This window comes from Equus caballus, chromosome 21 (assembly GCF_041296265.1).
Source record: "Equus caballus isolate H_3958 breed thoroughbred chromosome 21, TB-T2T, whole genome shotgun sequence".
In the NCBI taxonomy this organism is placed as follows: domain Eukaryota; kingdom Metazoa; phylum Chordata; class Mammalia; order Perissodactyla; family Equidae; genus Equus; species Equus caballus.
The window spans coordinates 45,732,296-45,757,322 of NC_091704.1; the positions used below are offsets into that span (position 1 = coordinate 45,732,296).

At 41.4% G+C, this 25,027-nt stretch overlaps 1 protein-coding gene across 3 annotated transcripts in view; it reads left to right on the forward strand.

The window, feature by feature from the left end:
- The window catches only part of ADAMTS12 (ADAM metallopeptidase with thrombospondin type 1 motif 12), a 314,813-nt gene that overhangs the window by 151,038 nt on the left and 138,748 nt on the right, over window positions 1–25,027 (forward strand). For 2 of the 3 annotated variants that reach the window (XM_001498142.6, XM_070246349.1), the window contains exons 4-5: window positions 22,356–22,552; window positions 23,306–23,389. In XM_001498142.6, coding sequence (XP_001498192.3) covers window positions 22,356–22,552; window positions 23,306–23,389 — 281 coding nt within the window. Of the gene's footprint in view, window positions 1–21,209; window positions 21,380–22,355; window positions 22,553–23,305; window positions 23,390–25,027 lie in introns of those variants that run through there. The other variant, XM_070246350.1, reaches the window with a different exon arrangement.

Genomic DNA, 25,027 nt, shown 5'->3' on the forward strand with positions numbered 1-25,027 from the left:
GATTTAACAGGCTACTTAAGCCTTCCAGAGTTGTTTTTTTTTTTTTTTTTAATGCAAATCTTTAAGAATAATTCTGAAGTAATATCAGTTACTAATTTCTAATATGTACACAGAATGTTTTATAGAATGGTCATACGTATTATATCCTTGGATTATCATCATAGCCCTTGGAATTGACAAGGACACATGATTTTAATCCCATTTCAGAGATGAGGAATTAGCCTCAGAGAGTTTGAGACTTTCCCAGTGTCAAGTGGCTGAGTAGAATACAGGATGCTTGGTTTGTATGGATTGCTTTTTCCATTACATCTTTTTCAGACAATATTTGTTTCATTTATTTTTATATATTATTTTCATGGTAGATTGATTGCACTTACGGTCCCAAATTTTGATCTCTTTCTTTATCTACATCTTTGGCTACATGACCCTGAAGTCTCTCTCACTTTCTCCTCTGGGTATGGCTTTGTGTATAATTCTGACTTTTAAAACCATAGATATATTTCACATTTTCAGAAAAATGAAGAAAGAACTAAAATCATCCAGGATGTGTGTGTGGGGAGAATCAAAATGGAATACAACCAGTAGCAAATAAACCTAACTGTATTATAAATGAGTAATACAACCACAGTGAAGTGTGCAGAGAAGAAAAGAACCGACTTAACATAAGAAAGTCGTGCTTTGACTATGTCATAAAGCTAAAGGCTAAAAAAAAAAAAAGTACACAACTACTGCTCTCTAGTTAGTAAATTTGTTTTTCACACGGGTATAGATTAGCACTTCTGAAACTCTTTTACATGTATTGGAGGACAGAGAAAATAAGTAAATATATTGTGGATAATAAGAATCAGGTTTCTCAATGGTGGAGAAAGAAGTTATAAACAAAACAAGAGGAAGGCTAAATAAACCCTATGATGTTGGATACCCAGAGGTATCAGTATGAACCTAGGTTTTTAAGAGATGGATGGATGGATGGACAGATGAATAGACAGATAGATAGATAGATAGATAGATAAACAGACAGACAAATATAGAAGTTGATATTGATGTGTGTATAACTATGTGTGCACACATGTATTTCCCAGCTCTGTCTTTTGAGAGAGCCTAAAAGCAGTGACATCCCAGGAACGACAAGCACATCTAGCACCCAGATCTTGGTTTCTAATACCATTCTACAATAAAATGAACCTGGGTTTGTTGATGAAGCAGTTGATTCCATGTCTAGGGCAGGGAAAATACAAGATGAACATGGACCATCTTATGATGCCAGAAAACAGAGAAGTGGTAAAAAATGTTGGACATGTTGAAAGTACCCAGAGCCAACTTGAAGGAACTCCCAATGGCCAAAGCTGCAACAATTTAATTAACAAAATAAAGGCTGACAGTACTGGATTGTAACCTGTAGAATAAAATAAATATTCACAAGTCTAAACTGTTATAAATAAATCATTGAAAAGGAGGTGAGAGACAAGCTTTTCCTTACATTAAAATTCCAGTTAATAAATGTAAAAGGAATGATGGAAATAGATAATCACTATTTCTTAGAGCAATAATTGTTGCAGGCAAGCTTCACCAGTGTTTGCTAACATTAGTGGGTAAAAATATGATGAGTAACAAGATATTTTTGTAATTTCAAAGTATCTCCCTACAAAATACTTATTAATTACCAAGGGACAAATAGGAACTTCACAGTAGAGAAATCTGGCAGATACCACCCTAATCAATTGATAAAAGTTAGCCTCATCAATAATGAGATGTAGTGACATCATCTACCTCTTGATGTAATGCACTGGAAAGGGCATGGCATCATGTCTGTGGTATTTTTGCCCAAAATGCATAATCTGATTTAATCCTGAAGAAACCAGACAAACCCAAATTGAGGGTTATTATGGTATGAAATAACTGGCCAGATCTCTTCACAAGTGTCATGTTCATGAAAGACAAAGAAAAACTGAAGAACTGTGCCAGATTTGAGACACTAAGGAAACAACGTGACAACTAAACACAATGTGGGATTCTGTATCAGAGCCTACATGGATGGAGAACATTAATTGGACTTGTAGGAACTTGATAAGGTTACAGGTTAGATAACACTGTTTTATGTCAGTGTTAATTTCCTGGCTTTGACGGTTGTATTATAATCAGGTAAAATGTTAACATATGGGGAAGCTGAGTGAAGGGTATACAGTAACTTGTACTATTTTTGCAGATGTGTTATAAATTTTAAATTACTTCAAAATGAAAAGTTAAAAAAAACAATAAACAGATGCAGTCGCTACCCTCAAATGTGGTCCCTGCCTTCAATGCGCTTACAGCCTAGGGCTGGAGATTGACATCAACGTAAAAACACTCAAATAAACGTAAATTTACCAGTGGGATAAGTCCTCCAAAATGGAGTACCTAGTGGGATGAGAACATGTTTACAGGGGATTTATTCTAGTTAGGGAGGTTGGGGAATGGCCCGCAAGGAAGGGACATTTGAGCTGAGAGCTGAAGGAAGCCTGGGAGTAAATGAGATGAAAGAGGAAGGAAAGAGAGTTCCAGGCAGAACGAACAGCATATATAAAGGCCCTATCATGGGAAAGAGCAGACGCATTCAAGAAATCAAACAATATAAATAAAAAAAAATAAAGCTAGTGGGGATGGAGTTCAGAGAATGAGGAACAGAGGAAGGAGATGGGCTGGAGAATTAGGTAGGCAGGAGAAAAGACAGACTGGGGTGGTTTCAAGAGGAGGATGTGGTGTTCAGGGAAGGTAGAGTTACCATTTATTTAGCATTTATTATATGCTAGACACAGCCCTGAAGTAGATACCTTACAGATGGAAAACTGGTCATATGCAAGCATCATTGAGAAACTACAGATTCCAGCGCTCTGGTTCTGCTGAAGCAGCACCAATACCACGAAGTTCTCCAAATCTCAAGAGCACCATGAGAAGGTCCTAGGGAAACTCTGATTTCAAAAGAAATGCGTTGTTGATTCATAAAAGAAAACAGCTCTCATCTAGGAGGGTTAGTGGTGGCGGAGATGAAAAATAGATTCAGTGCCATTTGCCACTCACTTGTCCTTTTAGCCCTGCTTTTGTATTGGATGAGTCAGCTCACTTGAAGCTCGTTGTTAAGTAGACTCTTCTTTATCCAGAATTATTAGCTGATGAAGGGTTCAGGGAAATTGCTCCTCCTGTTTGCCTTACACTGTTGTCTATGCCACCAGGCATCCTCAATGTTTAAAACCACACAAGATGATAGAAAGTATTCAACAGGAGAACTCAGGTGGGCACAAGGGTTTCTTTGATGATTGAGAAGGCATGCGTAGATCTTCACAGACTCATGATCACCATCAATGCCATATAATACTGTAGCAAAAGAAAGAATATTCTATAGTGAAGCTGGACTTATTCTAGAACAAATTCTGGAAGTTGCTTTATATAAATTATTGATATCCTTGCCTTTATTATTCGGTCAATTCTCTTTCTCTTGTGAAAGAGTGTCTAAGGCGAGAATGATGTCCTGGTTGTCTATCGGATTGAACTTTGTGCTTGTTAAGTTTCCGTGAACACAGTCATTTAGTGTCGTGTTAATAACACTTCTGTGGGATGGGTTATGCAAGACTTTAGTCTGTCTGTTGTAAGCCATCTGTGAATACCTAGAAAATCGATTTCATCCAGTGCATGCCCTACAAAAATCCTTTAAAGGTTGCTGTTGGTGGTTGTCACTCTCCTTTAATTTGGTATTAACAGGAAACCTGACAAAGGAAAATGGCAGGGATGTTTTGGGTTTCGTGGCTGTGGGGGATTTTCCATCTTCATTTCAAAGGGCTTAATGCAGACTGTGGGAAAGGTACTGTGCTGACAGTTATGTGGTTCGTACCTTCAAATTTTATCCCCACATGTTAAGTCTCCAGTTGGCAAAGGACCTGGAAGACTAGAGTCCCTGTCCCAATTGCCAGTTCTGAGTGTGGTTATTTGGAAGGTCAAAGCTGTGGGCTGGCTCCCACTTTGTATGGCAATCTCAAAGCACCTTTGCTGTGGCCTGGATGAGCTTTGTAATTTTATCTAATTTTATTTTATATTTTCAGCATATAAAATCTGAGGAGAGCTTCTCAGTAATTCTAGATGTCCAGATCTAGGTAACTTTTTACTGATTCAGACCTGCTGTCAGGGGCTATGCTGGGACAGGTGGGGTGGCTGTCAGTGCCACTCCTTTTTGAGCTTCAAGGGAAGCTGGAAAGAAGGAAGTGAACACTAGTCTGTATGGTCCATGATGGATGCGGTTGGAGCTCATTGGATCACACTCAATAGAAGGAGTAGCCAGGCAGCCACAGGCCCAGCTAGGAAGGAGGGAAGAAAGAACAGAGTGTGGATGACAGAAGTAAGTAGCTTTGCCTTACCAGGGAAACCGAAAGAGGATGAAGGATCTAAGCGTGGTCGAATGTTGGGAAGCAGAACCTGGAGAAATTCCCCCAGCAGGTGACAGCCCAGCTAGGCCTTGTTATAGGTAATTGTATTTGACTTACCTTATCTCATTTGTTTTTATTTATTTATGCACACATCTCTGATTTCCATGCCTGGGATTATATCATGCAAGCTATTGTTGTTATAGCCACTTGCCCTTTCCCTTCCCCACTTTCTCTCCTCAGAGGCTGCTCTTCTTGGTGCTAAGTCCACTCAAGCAGGAAACAGACCCGGAGCTCAGAAGGGCGTCTGAGCCAGAGGAGTTGTGAGTCACTGACTCTGGACCAGGAGTTCAGAGAATTAGATTTAGTTTTTGCTTTTGTTCCTACTGTGTGAGCTTGGACAAACACTTTCTTTATTTTAATAACATTTTTATTGAGATAATTGTAGATTCACATACAGTTGTAAGATATAATAGAAAGTGATCCCTTGTACCCTTCACCCAGTTTCCCCCAGTGGTAAATCTTGCAAAACAGTAGTACAATATCACAATAAGTGTGTTGACATTGACATAATCTACTGAGTTTACTCAGATTTCTCCAGTTTTACTTGTACTCATGTGTATGTGTAATTTGTTCTACACAATTTCATCACACGTGTAGTCTCATGCATTCACCAACACAGTCAGGATACTGAATAGTTCCATCCCCACAGGATCCCTCATGTTGCTTTTTTATAACCACACCCACCTCCCTCCCATGCTCCCCATCCCTCATTCCTACTCTCTGGCAACCACTAATCTGTTCTAAAATGTTTTCATTTCAAAATGTTATATAAATGGAATCACACAGTGTGTAACCTTTCAGGATTGGCTTTTTTCACTCAGCATAATTCCCTAGACATTCATCCAAGTTGTTGTGGGTATCAGTAGTTTGATCTTTTTTACTGCTGTGTAGTATTCCATGGTATGTATGTACCATAGTTTAATTGTTTACCTGTTGAAGGACACCTGGGCTGTATCTAGTTATTGGTTATTAAAAGTAAAGTTGCTATGAATGTTTGTGTACTGATTTTTGGATGAACTTAAGTCATTTCTCTAGGATAAATGCCCAAGAGTACAATTGCTGGGACGTGTGGTAATTTCACATGTAGTTTTATAAGAAACTGCCAAACTGTTTTCCAGAGTGTCTGTACCATTTTACGTGCCCACTAGCAGTGTATGAGTGATTCCATTGTTCCACATCCAATATCACAATAGTAATATTGTCACTATTTTTCATTTTAGCCATTCTGATAGGTATGTAGTGATGTCTCATTGGGGTTTTCTTTCTTTTTCTTTTTTTGTGAGGAAGATTGGCCCTGCACTAACATCTGCACCAGTCTTCATTTATTTTGTTTGTGGGTCACCACAGCATAGCCACTGACGAGTGGTGTAGGTCTGCACCCAGAAACTGAACCCAGGCCACCAAAGTGGAGCACTCTGAACTTAACCATTAGGCCACATGGTTGGCCCCTCCTGTGCCTTTTTGACATCTGTATATCTTTTTTGGTGAAATGTTTGTTTCTGTCTCATTTGCTCATTTTTAATTTGATTTTTTTTGGTTACTGTTGAGTTTTGAGAATTCTTTATATATTCTTGACACTAGTCTTTTGTTAGATATGTTGTTACAAATATCTTCTTCTAGTCTGTAGCTTGTCTTCACATCCTCTTCACATAGCTTTTTAAAAATAACAGCTTTGTTGAGCTGTGATTCACATAAATGTAACTCACCCATGTAAAGTGCGCGATTCAGTGGCTTTTGGTGTATGCACTGAGTGGTCAAGCCGTCACCACAGTCAACCTTAGAACATTTTCATCGTCCCAAATTGAAGCTCTGTACTTTACATTGGCTTTTGCGGAGCAAAAGTTTTTGATTTTGATGAGGTCCAATTTATCCATTTTTTTTCTTTTATGAATGATCTAAATCTAAGAACACTTTGCCTAGTCTTAGATCTCAAAGATTTTCTCCTATTTTTTCTAATAATTTCATAGTTTTACATTTTATGATTAAGTCCATACATTTTGAAGTAATTTTTATATAAGAAGTAAGATTTAGGTCAAAGCTCTTGTTGTTTGCCTGTCTGTCTTGCCTATGGATGTCCAATTGCTCCAGCATCTCCTCCATTGAATTGCTTTGCGCCTTTGTCAAAACTCGGCTAGGCATCTTCCTATGGGTCCATTTCTGGACTCTCCATTCTGTTCCATTGATCTTTTTGTCTATGCCTCCTAATTTAAGCTTTTTAAAATGCAGTTGACGTATCTGGAAAACAGGGTTAGTGATATCTACTCTCCTCCTCCCAGGTTGTTAAGAGAAGCAACTCTGATTGTGTAAAGATACATGCTCTGATTGGGAAGAGCAAGCTTCAGTCATCCCCTTTCAATTCTTTTAGCCTATCTGTTTGACATTGTTCGATATTCATATTTGTATGCTGGGAACCATGATGAGTTCCCACTCTGTATGGACGTGGAGATGTCCGCTTTATGGAGTCTTTGCCGCAGAATCAGAATTCCCGCCCAGCTTCCATCTGCAGCCCTTTTCTCCTCTCTGAATTCCTCCCATCATCCCAATTTGTGTAGGTTCAGAAATTCAAGCTCATTTTAATAAGCAAAGTGTAATGTAATTATAAAGGAGAGCTGATGTCCCCTAATCACTCGGCAAATGAAAATAGTTTAGGATTAGGCAGTTTGGAATTATCCAGGCCATTCTGAGTTCTCAAAAGCTACAGGATCCATCCTCCTCTCCTCACCTTTGCTCATCCTGCTTGCCCCATCTGTTCTCCTTTCTCCTCTGTCTGGTTACATTCTACCCACGTTGAAAGACCCACTTACCACCTTGAGAAGTAGGGCTGTTCCATCTGCTAACGGGACAGAGCACCTCCGTGAAAGTAAAGTTGACTTTATTCATCTCTGTCATTTCAGGGCTGGCATGGTGACTGGAAACTACCAGGTGCTCATTGAATCCAACTTTCCTGCATCTCTTTTCCCTCAAAACTGATATCACCACTTAGCAACATTTAATCACTTATTGTTTTTATGATTGTTTCTTCCTGTTGGTTTTTTTCTTCTCCAATAAATGAGATAATATCTTGAGGTTAAAAAATATAGTTTATACTTTATTTGTTCCCAGAGAGGCTAGTGCAGGCCTGTTAGGTTCTGAATACACGCACAATATCTTATGCCTAATGAAATATCACAGTTTAAGTGTATGGAATTCCTACCCCATTTTTGAGAAGAGAAAATTCCAGAACCTCTATCTCTAAAGCCAGGAGACTCGAAGCGACATCTCAGAGAGGAGTTATGTGGGGTAGATGTGTGATGAGAGCTGCCCTCTTGGGCTAACAAATGAGGAGTTAGGTGGAAGATTAGAATGCAACAGTTAGACACTTGCTCTGTAAAGTGCAAAAAAGCAAACAGACCTACAGAGGACAGTATCTCAGGTTGACAATATTAAGCCAAAAAGAGCTACCCAAGAAACTCTAATGGGCTCAAGAGGGCAGAAGTGGGCAGAGGCATAGAGGGTGAGCCAGGACTGGTTCATCAGCATCGATGGATGGATTGTAACCCCCAGACAGGAGGATCAAGTCACAGAGGGCAGGACCAGCCAAGCTGCAGTCCAGGGTCAAGGAGAGATCCAGGGAAATAACTAATTAATGTTATTGTCATACATACTTTGTTTCACTGGAATGTTTTGGAAATGAAATTTCTGGCTAATTAAAATGTTAACTGAAGCTTATTTAGAAAAGTCTTACTTTGATAACCCCACCACTGAAATGTTAACGCCTTCATAAGCGACTGTGAAACAGTGGTGGTGATGAGTCTCTTTGAGAACCTAAAGGTCACAGTGGGACTTATTGATGTAGCAATAGAAAGTGCAGGAGAATAGTTCATCTGTATTCAATTCAACATCCACAATCTACCATGGAAGTTCCTTTTTTTAAAATTCATTTTTTAAATTGTGGTAAAATCCATATAACATAAAATGTGCCATTTAAGCTAATTTGTGTACATTTCAGTGGCCTTAAATACATCCACATTGTTGTGTAACCATCACCACTATCTATTATCTCCAGAACTTTTTTCATCTTCCCAGACTGAAACTCTGTACCAATGAAACAATAACTTCTCATGATTTCCCTCCCCTGCCAGCCCTTGGCAACTACCATTCTGTTATCTGTCTCTGTGAATTTGAGTACTCTAGGTGCTTCGTATTAGTGGAATCTTACAGTTTTGTCCTCTTGTGACTGACTATCTCACTTAGCATAATGTCCTTAAGTTTCATTCATGTTGTAGCACATTTGAGAATGCCCTTCCTTTTTTAAGGCTGATCTCTCTCTTTCTCTCCTCCCTAAAAAAAGAATATGGAAAAACAATAGGCAAAAATTATTTGCTTCTGAATGCTGCTTTCTTGTCGCTTTATACTAGTGGGTGAGGAACTGAGATATTTTACAAGGCAAGGACAGGGATGAGGCAGCCACGCTGGCCAAAGTCATGCCTCTCCCCAGTCAGTGGAATTAAATAAACTAACTGAAAATAAGTGGAAGTAGTGTTTTGACCTATCATGAACATCATATCTTTAATTGCAGATAAGAGTGAGGAAAACAAAATAACATTTATTGTGACTGTGGTATGTGGCAGTTATTGTGTTTGACCTTCATCTCACATTCTAATTTACTCCTTCCTTATGGCAGTTCTAAGTCAGACATTAGACAAAACAGCAAGTAATCAGGAGACCCTGGATTAATAGCCATGTGCCTTGAGCTCCAAACAAGTGCCATGCAATAAAAATACTATGTGAGCCACGAATGCAAGTCACATATGTAATTCTCAGTTTTCTAGCAGCCAAGAAAAAAGAGAAAAATAAAAAGAAATAAGTGAAATTAATTTTAGTAATTTACTTAACCCAAAATATCCAGAAGATTATTGCAATATATAATCAATCTAGATTGTTTATGTGATTGTTTACATTCTTTTTTTTTCATACCAACTCTTTGAAATCCAGGGTGCATTTTGCATCTACAGCACATTTCAGTTTTGACTTGGCACATTTCATGTGCTCAATCGCCACATGTGGCTTGCCGCCTGTGTATTGTTCTGTCTTCTCTGGACCATAGTGTTCTTTCTATTGCCCCAGGAAGTGTGTTTATCTGGCCAAGTTCATTGTCTCTCTTTATACTTCATGTATCTCTAGTTCATTAATGGAAATGCTGGCTCTTATTTTCAAAGCTCTTTACCAGCCGCAAACCTTCATAGAAGAATGGCTGGCTTATTACTTAGAGAGAATAATTCCGTTTCTTCTCCTTAATTTTTGCATTCCCCTGCAGGTCTATTTCTCTACCTCTGGAGAACCAGGAAATGGATGAATAGACAAATTGGGTAGATTTATATTTCTCAATAATTATGTAGGTTACTATGTGATTGCTGTTGCTAGGGGAGCATTTAGGTGGTTGGAGAAAATAGCTTTTGGTTACTCAGTTAAAAGGCTGGACATTAACAAGAGAATTAATTAGAGAAGAAACTCAGAAAAATGCTGCTATTAAATTATAGAATTGTGGTGAAGAAAATAAAAATAGAGTCTTCACCATATTTTAAAGTTTATTTTTCCAACTATAAAAGTGATATAGAAAATGCAATAAAGTGGATAAGAGAAAAAATTACCCACAACCTCACTTTCTCTAATGAGCTTCCAAGAAATTTCAGAGCTGAAATGGGAATGTCTTGTTATTTTGTGGGTTCCCTTGTCCCTTAGAGGCAGGAGAGCACCTTACTCCATAATAGAGTTTGCTTTAGGAAACAAAATTTGCCCAATTTTGACATGTGTGTACTTTTGTTGTTAGCATTCTACTTTGGGGGTTAGGGGTTGGAGTTGGGTAACTGGGCTGAGAAAAGTGTAGAGGTTGTGAAGGAGAAAGAAATGACTAAGTTAACATGATGGCTCATTAAGCCTTAATGTTGGATGACATGTTCCTTGCATAGATGGAGGGGGCCCTAAAGGGAAGTTGGGAAAGGATGAGTTCAGTATTTGTGGGATTCAGATGTCTCATCAGAGCCGGTCCATGACCATCAGCTGTGGCCTTGGGTGTCTTGGGTTGTGGCCCTGACCCTACATAATTGGAGTCTAGTCCTTTCTGTGAGGGACTTTCTCTTGCCCCAAGATAACTTCTGGAACTTTTCCAGATAATTGTTCTTCTTCTGGTCATTGCCACCTTCAGCATTTGAAATACTCACTCTCGTTCTGGTAGGTAACTCCTCCCCAGAGTGAGGAGGAGAGACAATATGGAGGGGGACTCAGGGGCCTGCCTGATCCTTATGTGGCCCTTCGCCAGTGTCTGCTTCTCAGCCTGGCCTATCCTATGTGAGGGAGGCCCAGGGTGACTTTGGAACCTGTCATCAGCCCTGTGAAGGACCTAGCGTCCTGTCACCCTTGATGTTGCCTTTGTCTTCAGCTATTTGAGACCAGTTCAGCACCAGCAAATTAATAGATCCTGCCCAAATGAGCCCTGTGAGTGGCTTATCTACTTCCAGCTTCTCTAGAGTGCTCATCTTTGTTACTGGCCTAAAGTCATGCCCAAAGGGGCTCATGTTTGATGAATGAATGATACAATTCAGATTAGGTTCACTAGAAATATGTAAATACCACTTTTTTCTCTTTTGTTTACTGCTCTGTATACCACCCCAACCCCACAAATAAACATTAAGTGAATGAACCCATATACTCATTAAGCAAATAATTATTGAACATTAAAAGACGCCGGGCGCAATGCTGAGTCTTGAGTTACACAGATGACTGAGACAGTGATCCAGTTCTCTCTTGAAAAGAAAGTTGTCCTTCTCAGGAAGATGCTGTCCAAAACAGCAGGCTGACCCAGGCACAGGAAAATTAAACAAAACACAGAGCTTTGAGCTAAGAGATTACAGTGGCAAATTCATTTTATTTGCTACATTTCGTAATAGATAAAATCCTGCCTTTGGTTCATAACAAGAATTATATCATTCTGACCTTTACTAGAAAAAAGCAAATTGCAGAATCTCTCTTTTTGGCACTTGTCACAAGAGCAAAGCGATCCATGATTGCAGGTGATAAAATGTCCCTGAGGATTATAATTTATGTCTCCTGAGTTCCCCCTGTTCTGAATTCCTTTGTCAGTCTGTGATGTCCCAGAGGGCAAAGAAAAAACTGCGTTCAGTGCCTCTAGACTATTTAGAAAAGAGATTCCTATAACACATTGGGAAACTCTATACTGTATAGCATTTCCTACTCAACGAAAACATTTTGTAAAGTAAATATATTATTTTGTAAATATAGTGTGGCTGATCATGAAAAGTGACACAAACATATTGTAGATTAGAAACCCCTAACCCTTACCTCCAGTATGGGAAACAAAAATTCTGGATAAAGAGCTTTAAAAAATATTTCTTTTCCTTAAATGCAGATAGTGGAGTGGGCATGAACATGAGTGAGGTTCTCAGAGGCAAAAAGAAAAAAAGAAAAAAGATGAGAATGCAGACACCAGAGGTTAACCAAATGCTGAAGATGATGGCTTCCCTGGAGTTCTGAACTCTGCCTTTTAAGAGCCCACGTGTAGGGTACTGAGGACAAGTTTCTGAGCTCATAAAAGGTAGAGAACATCTTCTCATGAGCCTGTTGGCCATCTGTATACCTTCTTTGAAAAAATGTCTGTTCATATCCTCTGCTCATTTTTTGATCAGGTTTGTTGTTGTTGTTGTTGTTCTTGTTGTTGAGTTGTATGAGTTCTTCATATATTTTGGATATTAACCCCTTGTTGGATATATGATTTGCAAATATTTTCTCCCAGTGGGTAGGTTGTCTTTTGGTTTTGTTGATGGTTTCCTTTGCTGTGCAGGAGCTTTTTAGTCTAATGTAATCCCATTTGTTTATTTCTTTTGTTTTCCTTGTCTGAGGAGACATGATATTCAAAAAGATACTGCTAAGACTGATGTCAAAGAGCATACTGCCTTATGTTTTCTTCTAGGAGTTTTATGGTTTCAGGTCTTACATTCAAGAATTTAATCCATTTTGAGTTAATTTTTGTGTATAGTGTAAGAGAATGATCTACTTTCATTCTTTTGCAGTCTATGCAGAAGTCTAAATATAATGATGCACACCTGAAATTTATTTAATGATATAAACCAAGGTGACCTCAATTAAAAAAAAAAATGAAGAGCTGGAAGGAGACACTGCATAAAGCTGAAACTGAAAAAGTACTAGAAACCAGAGCAAACCAATTACCTGACAAAAAATGCCCCACAGAGGGAAACTTCAAGCACTTGTATCTATTTTGGCCTAGGATCTGGGTAGAGGCGGGCTATGTATGCTAGGAGGAAAACAGAACATTTTGAAACCTGTATAAGTACAAATATTATGCTTGGAATAAATTGGTGTGTAAGAAGTTATATTGTTGTGAAACTAAGCATTAAGTAAAGGGAAAGAACTGTGAACATGTGTGTGTGTGTGTGTGTGTGTGTGTGTGTAATATGCACATTTGTACGTAAATATGGTCTCTTTCACTTTCTTTAAAAATGATCTCTTTAGGGTGGAATTGTTCTGTTGCTGTCTGTTCGAAGCTGGGGTAGATGGTTTCTCAAGGTCTGTGTGATGTCTCTCTCTGATTAGTGTGCTCAAAGATTGCTTTACCCTTGACTTTCAGCTAGACTGTTGCTCTCTTGCCAAGTTGACATTTATTACTCAGGATGTTCATTTTCTGAGAGGCTCTGGGAGCACAGGAAGAGCTTAGACCTTTTATGCCCTGAAGTTAAGTTGGTGAAATGAAATATCACACAGTTATGTGTGATCTGGCGGTCGCAGAAGTGGAAGTAGCTGCCTGTTAGGTTTCTTGCTAACAGACATGCTGAGCCTCTGATGCCAGTGGGCAGTGTTAATAAATGAGCAGCTCAGGAGGTATCACCCAGAATTTTCTTGCTTCATTTAAACGTGCATACGAATTGAGGTTCTCAAGCATGAATAGTGTTTTCTTCTCCTCTCCACGGAACCTTGGTGCCTTCACATCTGTTAAGACAACCATAGATAGGACTCATGGGATTGTTTTCTCCAGAACAAGAGTGGATGTGTAGCCTTCTGAGTATACTGTTTCTGGAAGGCATTGGGGGATCAGTCTTATTCCTGCTACTGACAGAGTGGAGGTATGGAAAGAGAACCCACTGTGTACTCATTGAACTTGCTGAGCCGAGGGGATGGACTTGGAGATGAGAGCAACCCACCCCCTGCGGGTTATGGATGAAAAGAGATAGTGCTTCCAAACATGGAGGGAGTGGTTAAGTCATCATATCATTCAGGATTGTATGTGTTTATGCGTAACAGAAAACCTCAAATAAGACTTATTTATTTGAAATACTATTATTGAGTGCAAGGAACTATTCTAAATGCTGGGGATGAAGGAGTGAACAAAATAGACAAAATAGCCCTCTTCCATTCTAGTTGAAAAATAGACTTAGTTCTTTCTCACTTAAATGAAATTCGGAGATAAAATGTCCAAGGCTGGCCTGGAACTCTACCATCATCAGGAACTCAGGCTCCTTCTGTTGTCTGTCTTCTAAATTGTCATTCTATCTTCTTTGACATCTGGCTTCCACTTCCTTGTCTAGACCATCCACATTCAGGCTAGGAAGGAGGAAGAGGAAAAGAAGTACCCATGCCCTCCCTTTAAGTTCTGAAAGTTACATGCAGCACTTCCCCTTGTGTCTCATTGGTCAGAATTTAGCTGCAAGGGAGGCTGGGGAATTTAGTCTTCAATCTAGGAGGCCATGTGCCAAGCAGAAAATCAAGGAGGAAGGACAAATATTGTATAACTGAGTTATACAAATATTGGGGACAACTGGTGGTCTGATACAGTCATCATGAAGGCAGGCACAAATTGCCTTAGGCACATTCAGTATTTGACATGGAAGTTTTAAGGCCTTAATATAAACAACTGAGAGGGGATCTAGGCAGATGGGGAAGGGACACCGAGAGGTTACCTAGCTTAGGTTTCCTGCCACGATTGGCTTAGATCTATTTGGATAGCACTGATTTATTTTACCTTCTTTTGTCAACAGTTGGCTGTAGGTCCGTGTGAGCATTAAGAAAAGACCGTTAGTTTGCACCATATTTATTGAGCACATGCTGTGTTTGGAGAACTCGGTATTCTTTGAAAGCACTGTCAGAATGTGTGGGGAAGTAGATATGGAGTTCTGCAGTGGGCCTTTCCTTGGAAGGTCCTGCTGAAGCTCAGGACCGGCCTAGGTAAATGTGAGATGCTGGTCCATCACTCATCTCCCCACAGATGGAAGAGGGGGCGTAGGCTCTTGCTGGTTCACTTGTTTCTCTTCAATGACAGCTATTTTCACTTTAATAGTGGCCAGTTTTTGAAAAATGGATAGTCTGTTTCCTAAGTGTAAAAATATTTTTGTTTCATGGTGAATGAGGTAAACTTTTTTTTTTTTAATGAAAACGAGCTGAGGTGGGGGCCGTCCCGGTGGCGCAGTGGGTTAGTGCACACGTTCCGCTTCGGCAGCCCAGGGTTCGCTGGTTCAGGTCCTGAGTGTGGACATGGCATCGCTTGGCAAAAGCCATGCTGTGGTAGGCGTCCCACATATAAAGTAGAGGAAGATAGGCATGAATGTGAGCTCAGGGCCAGTCTTCCTCAGCAAAAAGAGGATTGGCAGCAGATGTTAGCTCAGGGCTAATTTCCCTCGAGAAAAAAGAAAATGAGCTGAGGCATTTCAAATCTACCCAAAGCCAGCCTGAAGAGATGGACGCCTCTGGCAGCTCAGCCATTATTGCTAATAGATATGAGCATTAGCACTGACATTCAACTCTGTTGGAAAAGGCCCCAGTGTTCTGCCAAGAAGGGAGTCTGGTTGCAAGTGTGTGATAGCAGCAAACTGCTGATAATTATGCATGAGCAGTGGAAGGATGTATTGCTCAACTCAAAGAACACCACAGTTGAAAGGACCCTTAGAGATGGTGTCATCTGGTGGTTTAAAGCCACGCCATGTGCAGTCCCCCTTGAGGGCCATCTGCCACATCCCAGTGATCACAGCAGCTTTGGGATTCTTTCTTTCGTTTGCTTTCTGCATAACCTTTATTTGAAGAAAAGTTTCCGTGACTAAAATAAGTATTAAAAGTAGGAGTTGAGTTCAGTTTCCTCATTACATGATGGGGAAGGGGTGTGGGAACACTTGTCCAAGGTCGTGGGGCTTGCAAGTGGCTCAATGCAGAAGTGATTCAGGCCAGGCCCACTGCGATGGGGAGTGAGCAGTTCAACAGCGGGCCTGGACAGAAGCTATTCGAGACCTGTCAGCCTGAAGCTGTTATGTTCTCCTTCTTTTTTCCTAATGCCATCTCTTTGGCCACCAACTCTGGGTCCAGGACATCTTCTCTGAGTAGCATTTGTCTGGGTTATATCAGAGAAGCAAGACATTGTCTCCAGAAAGCCGGCATTAAAAGGTCACACATTACCTACTAAGCTTCTCCTACACAAATTTCCTTCAAGCATTGTTCACAATTAGTGGGGACTCAGAGCTCTGGGGTCAGCTGGATTTTGATCTAACTTCTCCCCTAGATGATCTTTTTGAATTGATTCTGTCCACTCCCCACACTGAAGTTTCCAGGCAGGTGGTGGAACCCCACCCCCATCTCCACACCATCAGACTCGGACCAACTCATCTAAGATGCTTGTCTGTTGGCTGTGAGGCTTTCAACAAATTTTGTAACCTTTCTGAATCTCATTTTTCCCATTTTAAAATAGCAATAATAAGACTTACCCCATGTAGTTATTTAGAATTAAAGAACAACAAAAATATGTTTATCAGAGGTCAGGCTTTTGATAGGCACTCCATCAGAGGTGGCTGTTAGTGTTTGTGTTGTTGCTGAGTTGTGGTGTTTTGGAAACCTCAGTCACAAGGTGGGAGGAAGGTTGGAGGAAGGGTACTGGGTCACACTATTCTGGAAGCTGTCGAGTGTGGCCTGGAGAAGATTAACTTGAGAAGATCTTCTTGAAAGAAGCTTGGCCTCAAACCTGACAGTAGGTACAGTTAATGGCCAATTTCCAATTAGTGGTCAATCTTTACAGGCTAGGCAGAAGTACTTCTTCTCTTTGAGAAATCTGGGTGTGAGGCAGCAGAAGAGAATCCAGATTAGGGAAGAGTTGAGTGAGGGTAGGAGGCAAGCCTTGAGCACTTCCCTAAGCATAAGAGATGGCTTCATTGCCCAAGCCAGAAGCTACTGGAATTCTAAGAAGCACCCCTTAAAGGACAGGAAGCTTTGTGATTTCCAGAATCTTCCATTGTCTGTATTCACCTTCTTCCTCCCTGGTGCAACTTGAGCCTCCTCCATGCAGCTTCCTCAAGGCATGATCCCTGCCCGTCTGCACATGGCCCTGAGTCTGAGAGACAGGCGGCAGCTAACGGCTCTGCTACCTGAGAAAGCTCTAAACGAGCGTGGGCTTTTGAAGAGCTGCCTAAAGCATCTTGGGAAGGAAAAAATACTCAATTATTTATATTTCCCAGGGATCTCTGGGACCTCTGCTGTGTAAGCACACGGGGTGTCCTGGACATCTCAGTAGACACTGACAGATGGCTGGACTTCCTTAGCTTCGAGTTTAGGAAAGTCAGTCCTATGTTGGGATTGGAAATTGTCTTTACTTAAACTGCTCATTTGGCTGGATTTCTCCCCTTAAAACAAACCCTTCACAGTCTCAGTGTGGAGAATTCTCTAATTGAAACAACTCCTCTCACGGGGAAGAGGACAACTTTCATAGTTCTCCCTTATTTGTGATTCACAAATTGCTTCCCATTCATCATCAGTTTTTCCTTCACCAACACACCAAACATTTATTGGGTACCACTATTTGCCAAACATGGTACAGGCATACCTGGTTTTATTGTGCTTAGCTTTTTGTGTGTGTGGTTTTTTTTTTTTGGTGAGGAAGATTGGTCCTGAGCTAACATCTGTTGCCAATCTTCCTCTTTCTTTTTTTTCCTCCCAAAAGCCCCAGTACATAGTTGTATACCCTAGTTGTAGGTCATTCTAGTTCTTCTGTGTGGGACACCACCACAGCATGGCCTGACGAGCAGTGCTAGGTCAGCACCCAGGATCTGAACCAGTGAACCCTGGGCCGCCAAAACAGAGCGTGCAAACTTAACTACTGGGCCACAGGGCCAGCCCCTATTATGTTTAGCTTTATTACAGTACATAGACACTGCATTTTTTATAAGACCCTCCACCAGCAAAAAGATTATAAATTGCTGAAGGCTCAGATGATGGTTAGCATTTTTTAGCAAAATGGGATTTTTAAATTAAAGTATGTACATTGTTTTTCTAGACATAATGCTATTGCACACTTAATAGACTACAGTATAGTGTAAACATAACTTTTATATGCACTGGGAAACCAAAAAATTCGTGTGACTCACTTTATTGAGATATTTGCTTTATTGCAATGGTCTGGAACCCAACCAGCAATGTGTCTGAGGTATGCCTGTGTTGAACGCTGGGTACAAAGCTAAAAGAGATACCCTTCTTGCCCTTTAGGTACTTAAAGCTTAAGTGGACAGCTCCCCAAATAACAGGAAATTACAGCAGTGTGGAAAGTGCTCAGATGGAGGCCTGCCCAGAAACTAGGCCAGCCCAGAAGAGGGACCTCTCAACAGAGTGTGTATGGTGCGGACTGAATTATGTGCCCCCAGATTTCCCATGTTGAAACTCTGACCCCAATGTGATTGTATTTGGATGTAGGGCTTTTAGAAGGTAACTGAGGTTAAATGAGGTCATAAGGTGGGGGACCTAATCCAGGAGGATTGGTGGCTTATAAGAATAGAAAGCGAAAGAGATCTGTCTCTCTCCACGTGCACACATCAGAGAAAGACCATGTCAGCACACAGTAGGAAGGCAACTGTCTGCAAGGCAAGAAGGGAGCCCTCACCAGAGCCCGACCATGCTGGCATCTTGATCTTGGCTTCCAGCTTCCAGAACTGTGAGAAAACAAATCTCTGTTGTTTAAGCCACTGTCTATGATATTTTCTTATGGCAGCCTGAGCAGACTAAGACAATATGTGTGTATGTGGTGGGGAGTGTCCCAGAATCATCAGCAGCTCACTTGCTCCTAAAGAACTAGCTGGCTTGGTCATCAGGCCTTGAAGATAAATGTGTAGGGCTGGCTTCCTGAACTTTCCAAAATTTCTAAGCAGAAACATGTCTTCTGTCAAGTCTGGGATGACTTCATCAGGACTCAGCAAAGTCGGCCCAGATATGTACAGTTCTCTCTCCCAGCTCAGTCCCGTCAGGGCCCAGTTCACCTCCCACCCCTTCCGCTAACTTCTGACACTATCCATCATAGAACTGATCTCTCTCCTTGGGAATTTTTTTTTTAAAGACTTTATTTTTCCTTTTTTCCCCCAAAGCTCCCTGGTACATAGTTGTGTATTTTTTTTCATTGCAGGTCCTTCTAGTTGTAGCATGTAGGATGCCACCTCAGCATGGCTTGATGAGCGGTGCCATGTCCCTGCCCAGGACTCGAACTGGCGAAACCCTGGGCCGCCGCAGTGGAGCGCGCGAACTTAACCACTCAGCCATGGGGCCGGCCCTCTCCTTGGGAATTTTTGAACGCTGATAATGACGTTTTCATATATTTATTTTGTATTACCCAAAATCAAACTGGCTGTTGTCTAAGTGTCAGGATCATGTCACTTACTTCTTTGCCTCTGTTTATAAGAAGGTAGAGCAGGGCCTGCCCATAGAGCTTAGTCCGTAAACTGTTGTTGCTGCAGTGGAATGTGACAGACTGCTGGATCCAGGCTCTTTCATTTACTATGTGACTTTAGGAAAATTACCTGATCTCTTTGAGCCTCAGTTTCCTCATCTATATAATGGTGATAATAGGATTTATCTTCGGGATTTGCTGGCACAATTAAATGAGGTATCGTGCATGGAGCTCTTAGCACAGGGTCTGGCCTTTAGCAAGCATTTAGTGTAGGTCTTGCTGAAAATGTTAAAATAGGGGGCCCGCCCTGTGGCCGAGTGGTTGAGTTTGCACGCTCCGCTTTGGTGGTCCAGGGTTTCACCAGTTCGGATCTTGGGCATAGACCTAGCACCATTCATCAAGCCATGCTGAGGCAGCGTCCCACGTGGCAGAGCCAGAAGGACCTACAGCTAGAATATACAACTATGTAATGGGGGCTTTGGGGATAAGAAGGAAAAAAAAAAAAGAAAAAGAAGATTGGTTACAGATGTCAGCTCAGGCACCAATCACTGAAAAAAAAATTTTAAGTAGGCATATGTCTTTACCAGGACCCCTGTCTCCTTTCCACGTTTCCTCCTACGTGACCATCGGCTGAGTGACTCGCCTGACTATTTGCTGGAAAAGTGAAAATAACTTGTTAGGCTTTAAAGATAGCATCTTTTTTCCCCCTTTAAACTCTCTTTCTCAACGTTGAGGAGATAAAAGGTAGGGGAGGGGGATACAGAAGGAGAAGTGAGAAAAGAAAGAAAGGACTGAGAAAAGCAGAGAAATCAACTTTTGTTCTGCCGGCTTCTTAGCTGTGCCAGCCCCCTGCCAGCTCCTAACCTTAGCTACCTGAGGGCTGGGAGGAGAGGGGAAGCGCAGCCAGCCAGGGACCCAAGGCTGTAGCCTGGCGCACAGGTCCTGCTTTTAGGAAGGGCCTGCATATTGCATGGTCTCTGCCAACTGCAGTGAGCTGAAGCCTATACAAAGGGACCAGCGCCGAGGAAAGGGACTCTGAGCCTGTGGGGCCAAGTGAGAGGAAGGGACCAAGTTATCAAGGGCTTTGTGAGAGCACTGGGTGAAGCAGGATTATCTGCTGGTGGCCCAAGTACATACGCTCATGGAGAGCACTGAGCATCCTTGCAACTTGGAGGAGATTCGACCCCACACAGCAAAGACAGGAGGGGATTCAGAGAAGGAGATGACACCTAACTCGAGTTATAGGATTCCTCATCATGGCCCAGTCTGCTAACACCCCTTCCAGAAACTCAGGCCCACATTGGCTCAGGTGTGGTTTGCCCCCTCGCTTACAGACAGAGATTTGGGAACAGACTGTAGTTTGAAGACGTTCCCTTGGGTTCAAAAAGGGGTGAGAAGGTGATAGACGGGGGGATAGGTGGGATGCAGAGTTAGAAACCATCAATAAAATCTGTGGAGATTTCCGAGGGAAGTCAGACTTGTCCATGCAAAGCAAGTGGAGAAGGAAAATGGGAAGTTGTTCCATCACAGATGAGGGGTTGACCATCTCCCTTTTTATGAACATTCACAGGACTTCCCTCCAAAAGATTCCATAATCCTGGATGATTTTTCAAAAATCTTACATCAAAATACAGCTTTATTATTTTCAACTAAAACTCACAATAATAGAATCTGAATTTATATAGACCTATGATGTATCTCATTTCTTTTGTAAATATTACTCAGTGCATTCTAACTTCACATAGACAGTGAAACCGAGGAACTGGAAGGATCACATAGCAAATCAGTGTGATCAACTCTACAACCCCTAGAGCACCATTGGGAGAGAGGCGGGATATGGTTTCAGTTGTCCCAATTCCATGTCTGAGGCAGAACCTCAGGAGAGGACCTTGTTCTAGATTCTTTGAAGAACAGGAGCAGACTAATCGGTAGAAATTACAGGGAGGAGGTTTCAGCTCAGTGCAGGACAGAACTGCCTGAGAGAACAAGATGACCTGTGAGTGACTGAGTGCCCTGCCACGGGAAGTATTCACCCTGAGGCTGGATGGCCATCACCAGGCATTAGGAGGTGGATGTGAGGTTTGCTACTCTGCTCCTGTGTTCCGCCCCGGCCAGGGGTCCTGGGTGCCAATGAGTGGTAGGTGGTGTGTGGCTGCCTTCCTGATAGAAATCTTCAAAGACTGGGACTCTGCTCCTGCAACAGCCCAGGCTTCTTTCCTTATTTGCCTTCCTGGTAAGTTCATCTTTTGTCAACTCTCTAACCCGCTCTGAGCTTATTGAAGTTTTTCAGACTTGACCACCACTTGGGTTAAACTTCCTGATGTGAGGAGTACACTTTGTTCCATTTGGTTTTAAATAGACCTCTTTCAAGTTTCAGGGGAGTGCTCCCTAGTTATACTACTCCGGGATTTTTGAGATTGATTCCAGTTTTCTTCATGATTCTATAGCCTTTCCTAGGTTTTGCCTTCCAAACTATGATCCTCATATAGTCAATCTTCTTCACAATGAAACTTATTGGTCACTTGGTAATTTCACTGTCCTGTGCTGGATCTCTCCAGCTCTTTCTATACCTTCTTGAAGTGGGATGTCCTGAACCACATGCAGCTTTTCCAGTTTACGTGTTCCCCAGTTTTATGCATGTTTACTCTCCAGGAGACAGTGTAGCGTATATGAAAATGTGTGATTTTAGAGAAGAAAATCCTGGATCTCCCACTGAATTTATGCACTGTGTGACTTTGGGGAAGTTGTTTAACCAGCCACTTTGAACATCAATTTCCACATTTGCAAAATGAAGATAGCAGTATGTACCTCAGATGTTCATGAGGATAAACAACTTGGCATTTTAAAGCCTAGTATGCTGCCTTGAATGCAGTAGGCACTAAATAATTTAGCGGAAGAGAAGGAGAAGAAAAGGTTCCCATTCTTGATTATAACATCTTTTTAATAGTGAGGGGTCTGTTTAATGACATAGGAAATAACTATTTCAAAGAAGTGCTTTTGAACTTTCCTGTAAGAATTAAATTTCAGTTGTTTTGGTCCTATTCGTTTCAATTGGTCCTTTCTTCTGCTTCAGTCATGTATATAAGAGCATCGCGTTTGTACATTTTTAAACGTAAATTAAACTTACGGCCTTGCATCTTTACAAACATCAGCGAGTAATAGATGAGAGATATATAGAATTAGCCCACTATCTTCCGTTTAATGTTTAGACAGCCTTGGCACCTCCCAGAAGCTAGAACTGCAGCGAGAGAAGTGGGAGAGGAAGAACTTGCGAAGCAGAGGCCTCTCTCGGCGCTCCATCAGCAAAGAGAGATGGGTGGAGACGCTGGTGGTGGCCGACACGAAGATGATTGAGTACCATGGGAGTGAGAATGTGGAGTCCTATATCCTCACCATCATGAACATGGTATGTTGGACTGTATGGGGGAAGGGCAGCGGGTGAACAGAAGTCATTAGAAATGCTCCACCCTCCAAAAATAGGAGAGACCTTTTTTTTGTCTTTTTAACACATGTATATGAATGCATTCCCTGCTGAAGTGATTAAGGATGGAAATTCAGGACAGATTAGTCTTTCTCTTAAAAATGTGTATCCTAGGAAAATTTGTAATTTATCACTTACATTTTCTATTAGGTATCTATCAAGTGACTTCATCCTTTCAGTCTGACTTTATCTCACTGATTTTTGTTTGTGCACTAATGAGTAAACTGAAGCAAAGAACTAGAACATGACGTCCTCCAGATAGTTAGAGCTAGAATTGGAACAAAGTTAATGACTCCTCATTTCAAGCTTCCCTTTTGCATTGTTGATGTTTTCTGCCTTTGCAGAGAGTATTAGTCCTATTGAGATGGGGGAAGGTATTTGCCTGAGTAACTGATAGTAAAAGAGAGGAAGACCCTGGGTCAGGGAAAGGGTCAGAGAGAAGAAGGGCGCTAATCCCTCAAGCACACAGCCAATCCGTCACCTTGGGAAGGTTGTCTTTGAGCATCATACTGTGGATTGGGCCAGGGGCATATCTCACTCTTCTTTGCACTCCACCAAAAATTCCTGACTTGTAAAATAACATTTATCTTAAGGGCATCACAATGCTGTTTTTCCCTCCTCTGGCATTTATCTACTGTCTATTCATATGGGCTAATGGTTTTCCATTTCTGACTCTAGGTCACTGGGTTGTTCCATAACCCAAGCATTGGCAATGCAATCCACATTGTTGTCGTCCGGCTCATTCTACTTGAAGAAGAGGAGGTAAGGAACAGCTTCCCTTCCACTCTTCTGGCCTGTATCCTTGTGCTCCCTACCTCCTTTCTTCAGGAGAGCTCTTGATGGACAAGAAAGAGGGCACCAGAAAGGTGTTTAGAAGCCCATTGAGAAGGAAAATAATATTTCTGTATTATTTTCTTGGGAATTCAGCGATGTCAAGTGGGAGATGGAGAACATTTCTGAGATGTACCTAGTTCACCTGACAGTCATTGCATCTAATAACACACAAATCAGATTTACAGCAGTGACTAAGAATGTCCCACAGTGGAAAAAAACTAAATCATGCTATGGTTGGGTGATTTCAATAAAAGTTAGGAGGGACATGGAAATGTTGAACCTTTTATACTGTTTATTTACCTCTTGCATATTAATACATGTCTCTCAGATCTGGGCCCTCTTGTCTGTCTGCACTTTTACCCTTGGGAATTTCATCTGTTCTCCGAGACTTACGTATCTTCCACATGCTGAGACTCTCAACTGATACTTCAAGCCCAGACCTCTTACCTGAGCTCCAGACTCCTATCCACTTGCTTACTTGACATCTCAACCTGAATATGTCACAGTCTGCTCAAACTTGGAAAGTTACTAAGTCCAAAATGGAGTTCTTGATTACTTCTTGCCCAAATCATCTCAATTCTTTCTCCTCCTGTACCCCAACCTCCATCTTACCCATCTCAGTAAATAGTACTTCTATACACCATTGCATAAATCTAGGAGTCATTCTTGATTCCTCCTTTTCTTATCTTCCACATTCAACAGCAAGGCCTACAGTGCTCCTGCCTTCACAACACATCTCAAACCATCCTCTGTTCATCATCTCTACAGTCATTGTTTGGTTTAGGCCTTCTCATGCCTTGCTTGGGCTACCACAGTAAACTCCCAAATTGTCTTCCTATTTTAAGCCTTGCCCCCCATAATCCATTCTTTATGCAGCAGTTAGAATGATAATTGGAAATACAAATTGAGTTGCTCCACTACAGAAAACTATTTAATGACTTTCTCTTGTTTTTAGAACAAAATCAAAATTTCTTATTATGTCCTGCAGGGACTTTCATATCTTGTCTCCAGCCCCCTTGCCAGTCTTTCCCTTATGTCACTCTCTGCCTTGCTTCCCACCCTCACACTCACTGGACATTGCATATGTTCTGGAACACACGGGGTACATTTCAGCCTCATGATCTGTGGACTTGAGATTTCCACTACCTGAAACACCCCTGCCCTGGCTCTGCTCATGGCTGGTACCTTCTCACCTTTCAGGCCTCTGTTTAAATGCTGCCTCTTCAGAGAAGTCCCAATGATCAACCTGCTCAAGGCCGGCCACTTACTGTTTTCTACCGTGGAATGCAGTTTACTTCCTTTATTGATACCACTCTCATAATTCATTAATAGTCCATGGATTTTCTTACTCTTTTCGTGCTTATCTCAGCCACCATCAGAATGGAAATTCCACGAGGGCAGAAACTGTGTTTCTGTATTCTTGGTTCTATCCCTAGCACCTAGCACAGTGCCTGGGACATGAATGAATGAATGAAGTGAAATTTAATAAATGAATGAATCAGCCAACCTGATGAAATGCCTTTGCAGTTTATAGAGCTTAACCAGCAGCTGAAACAGTTGAAGAAG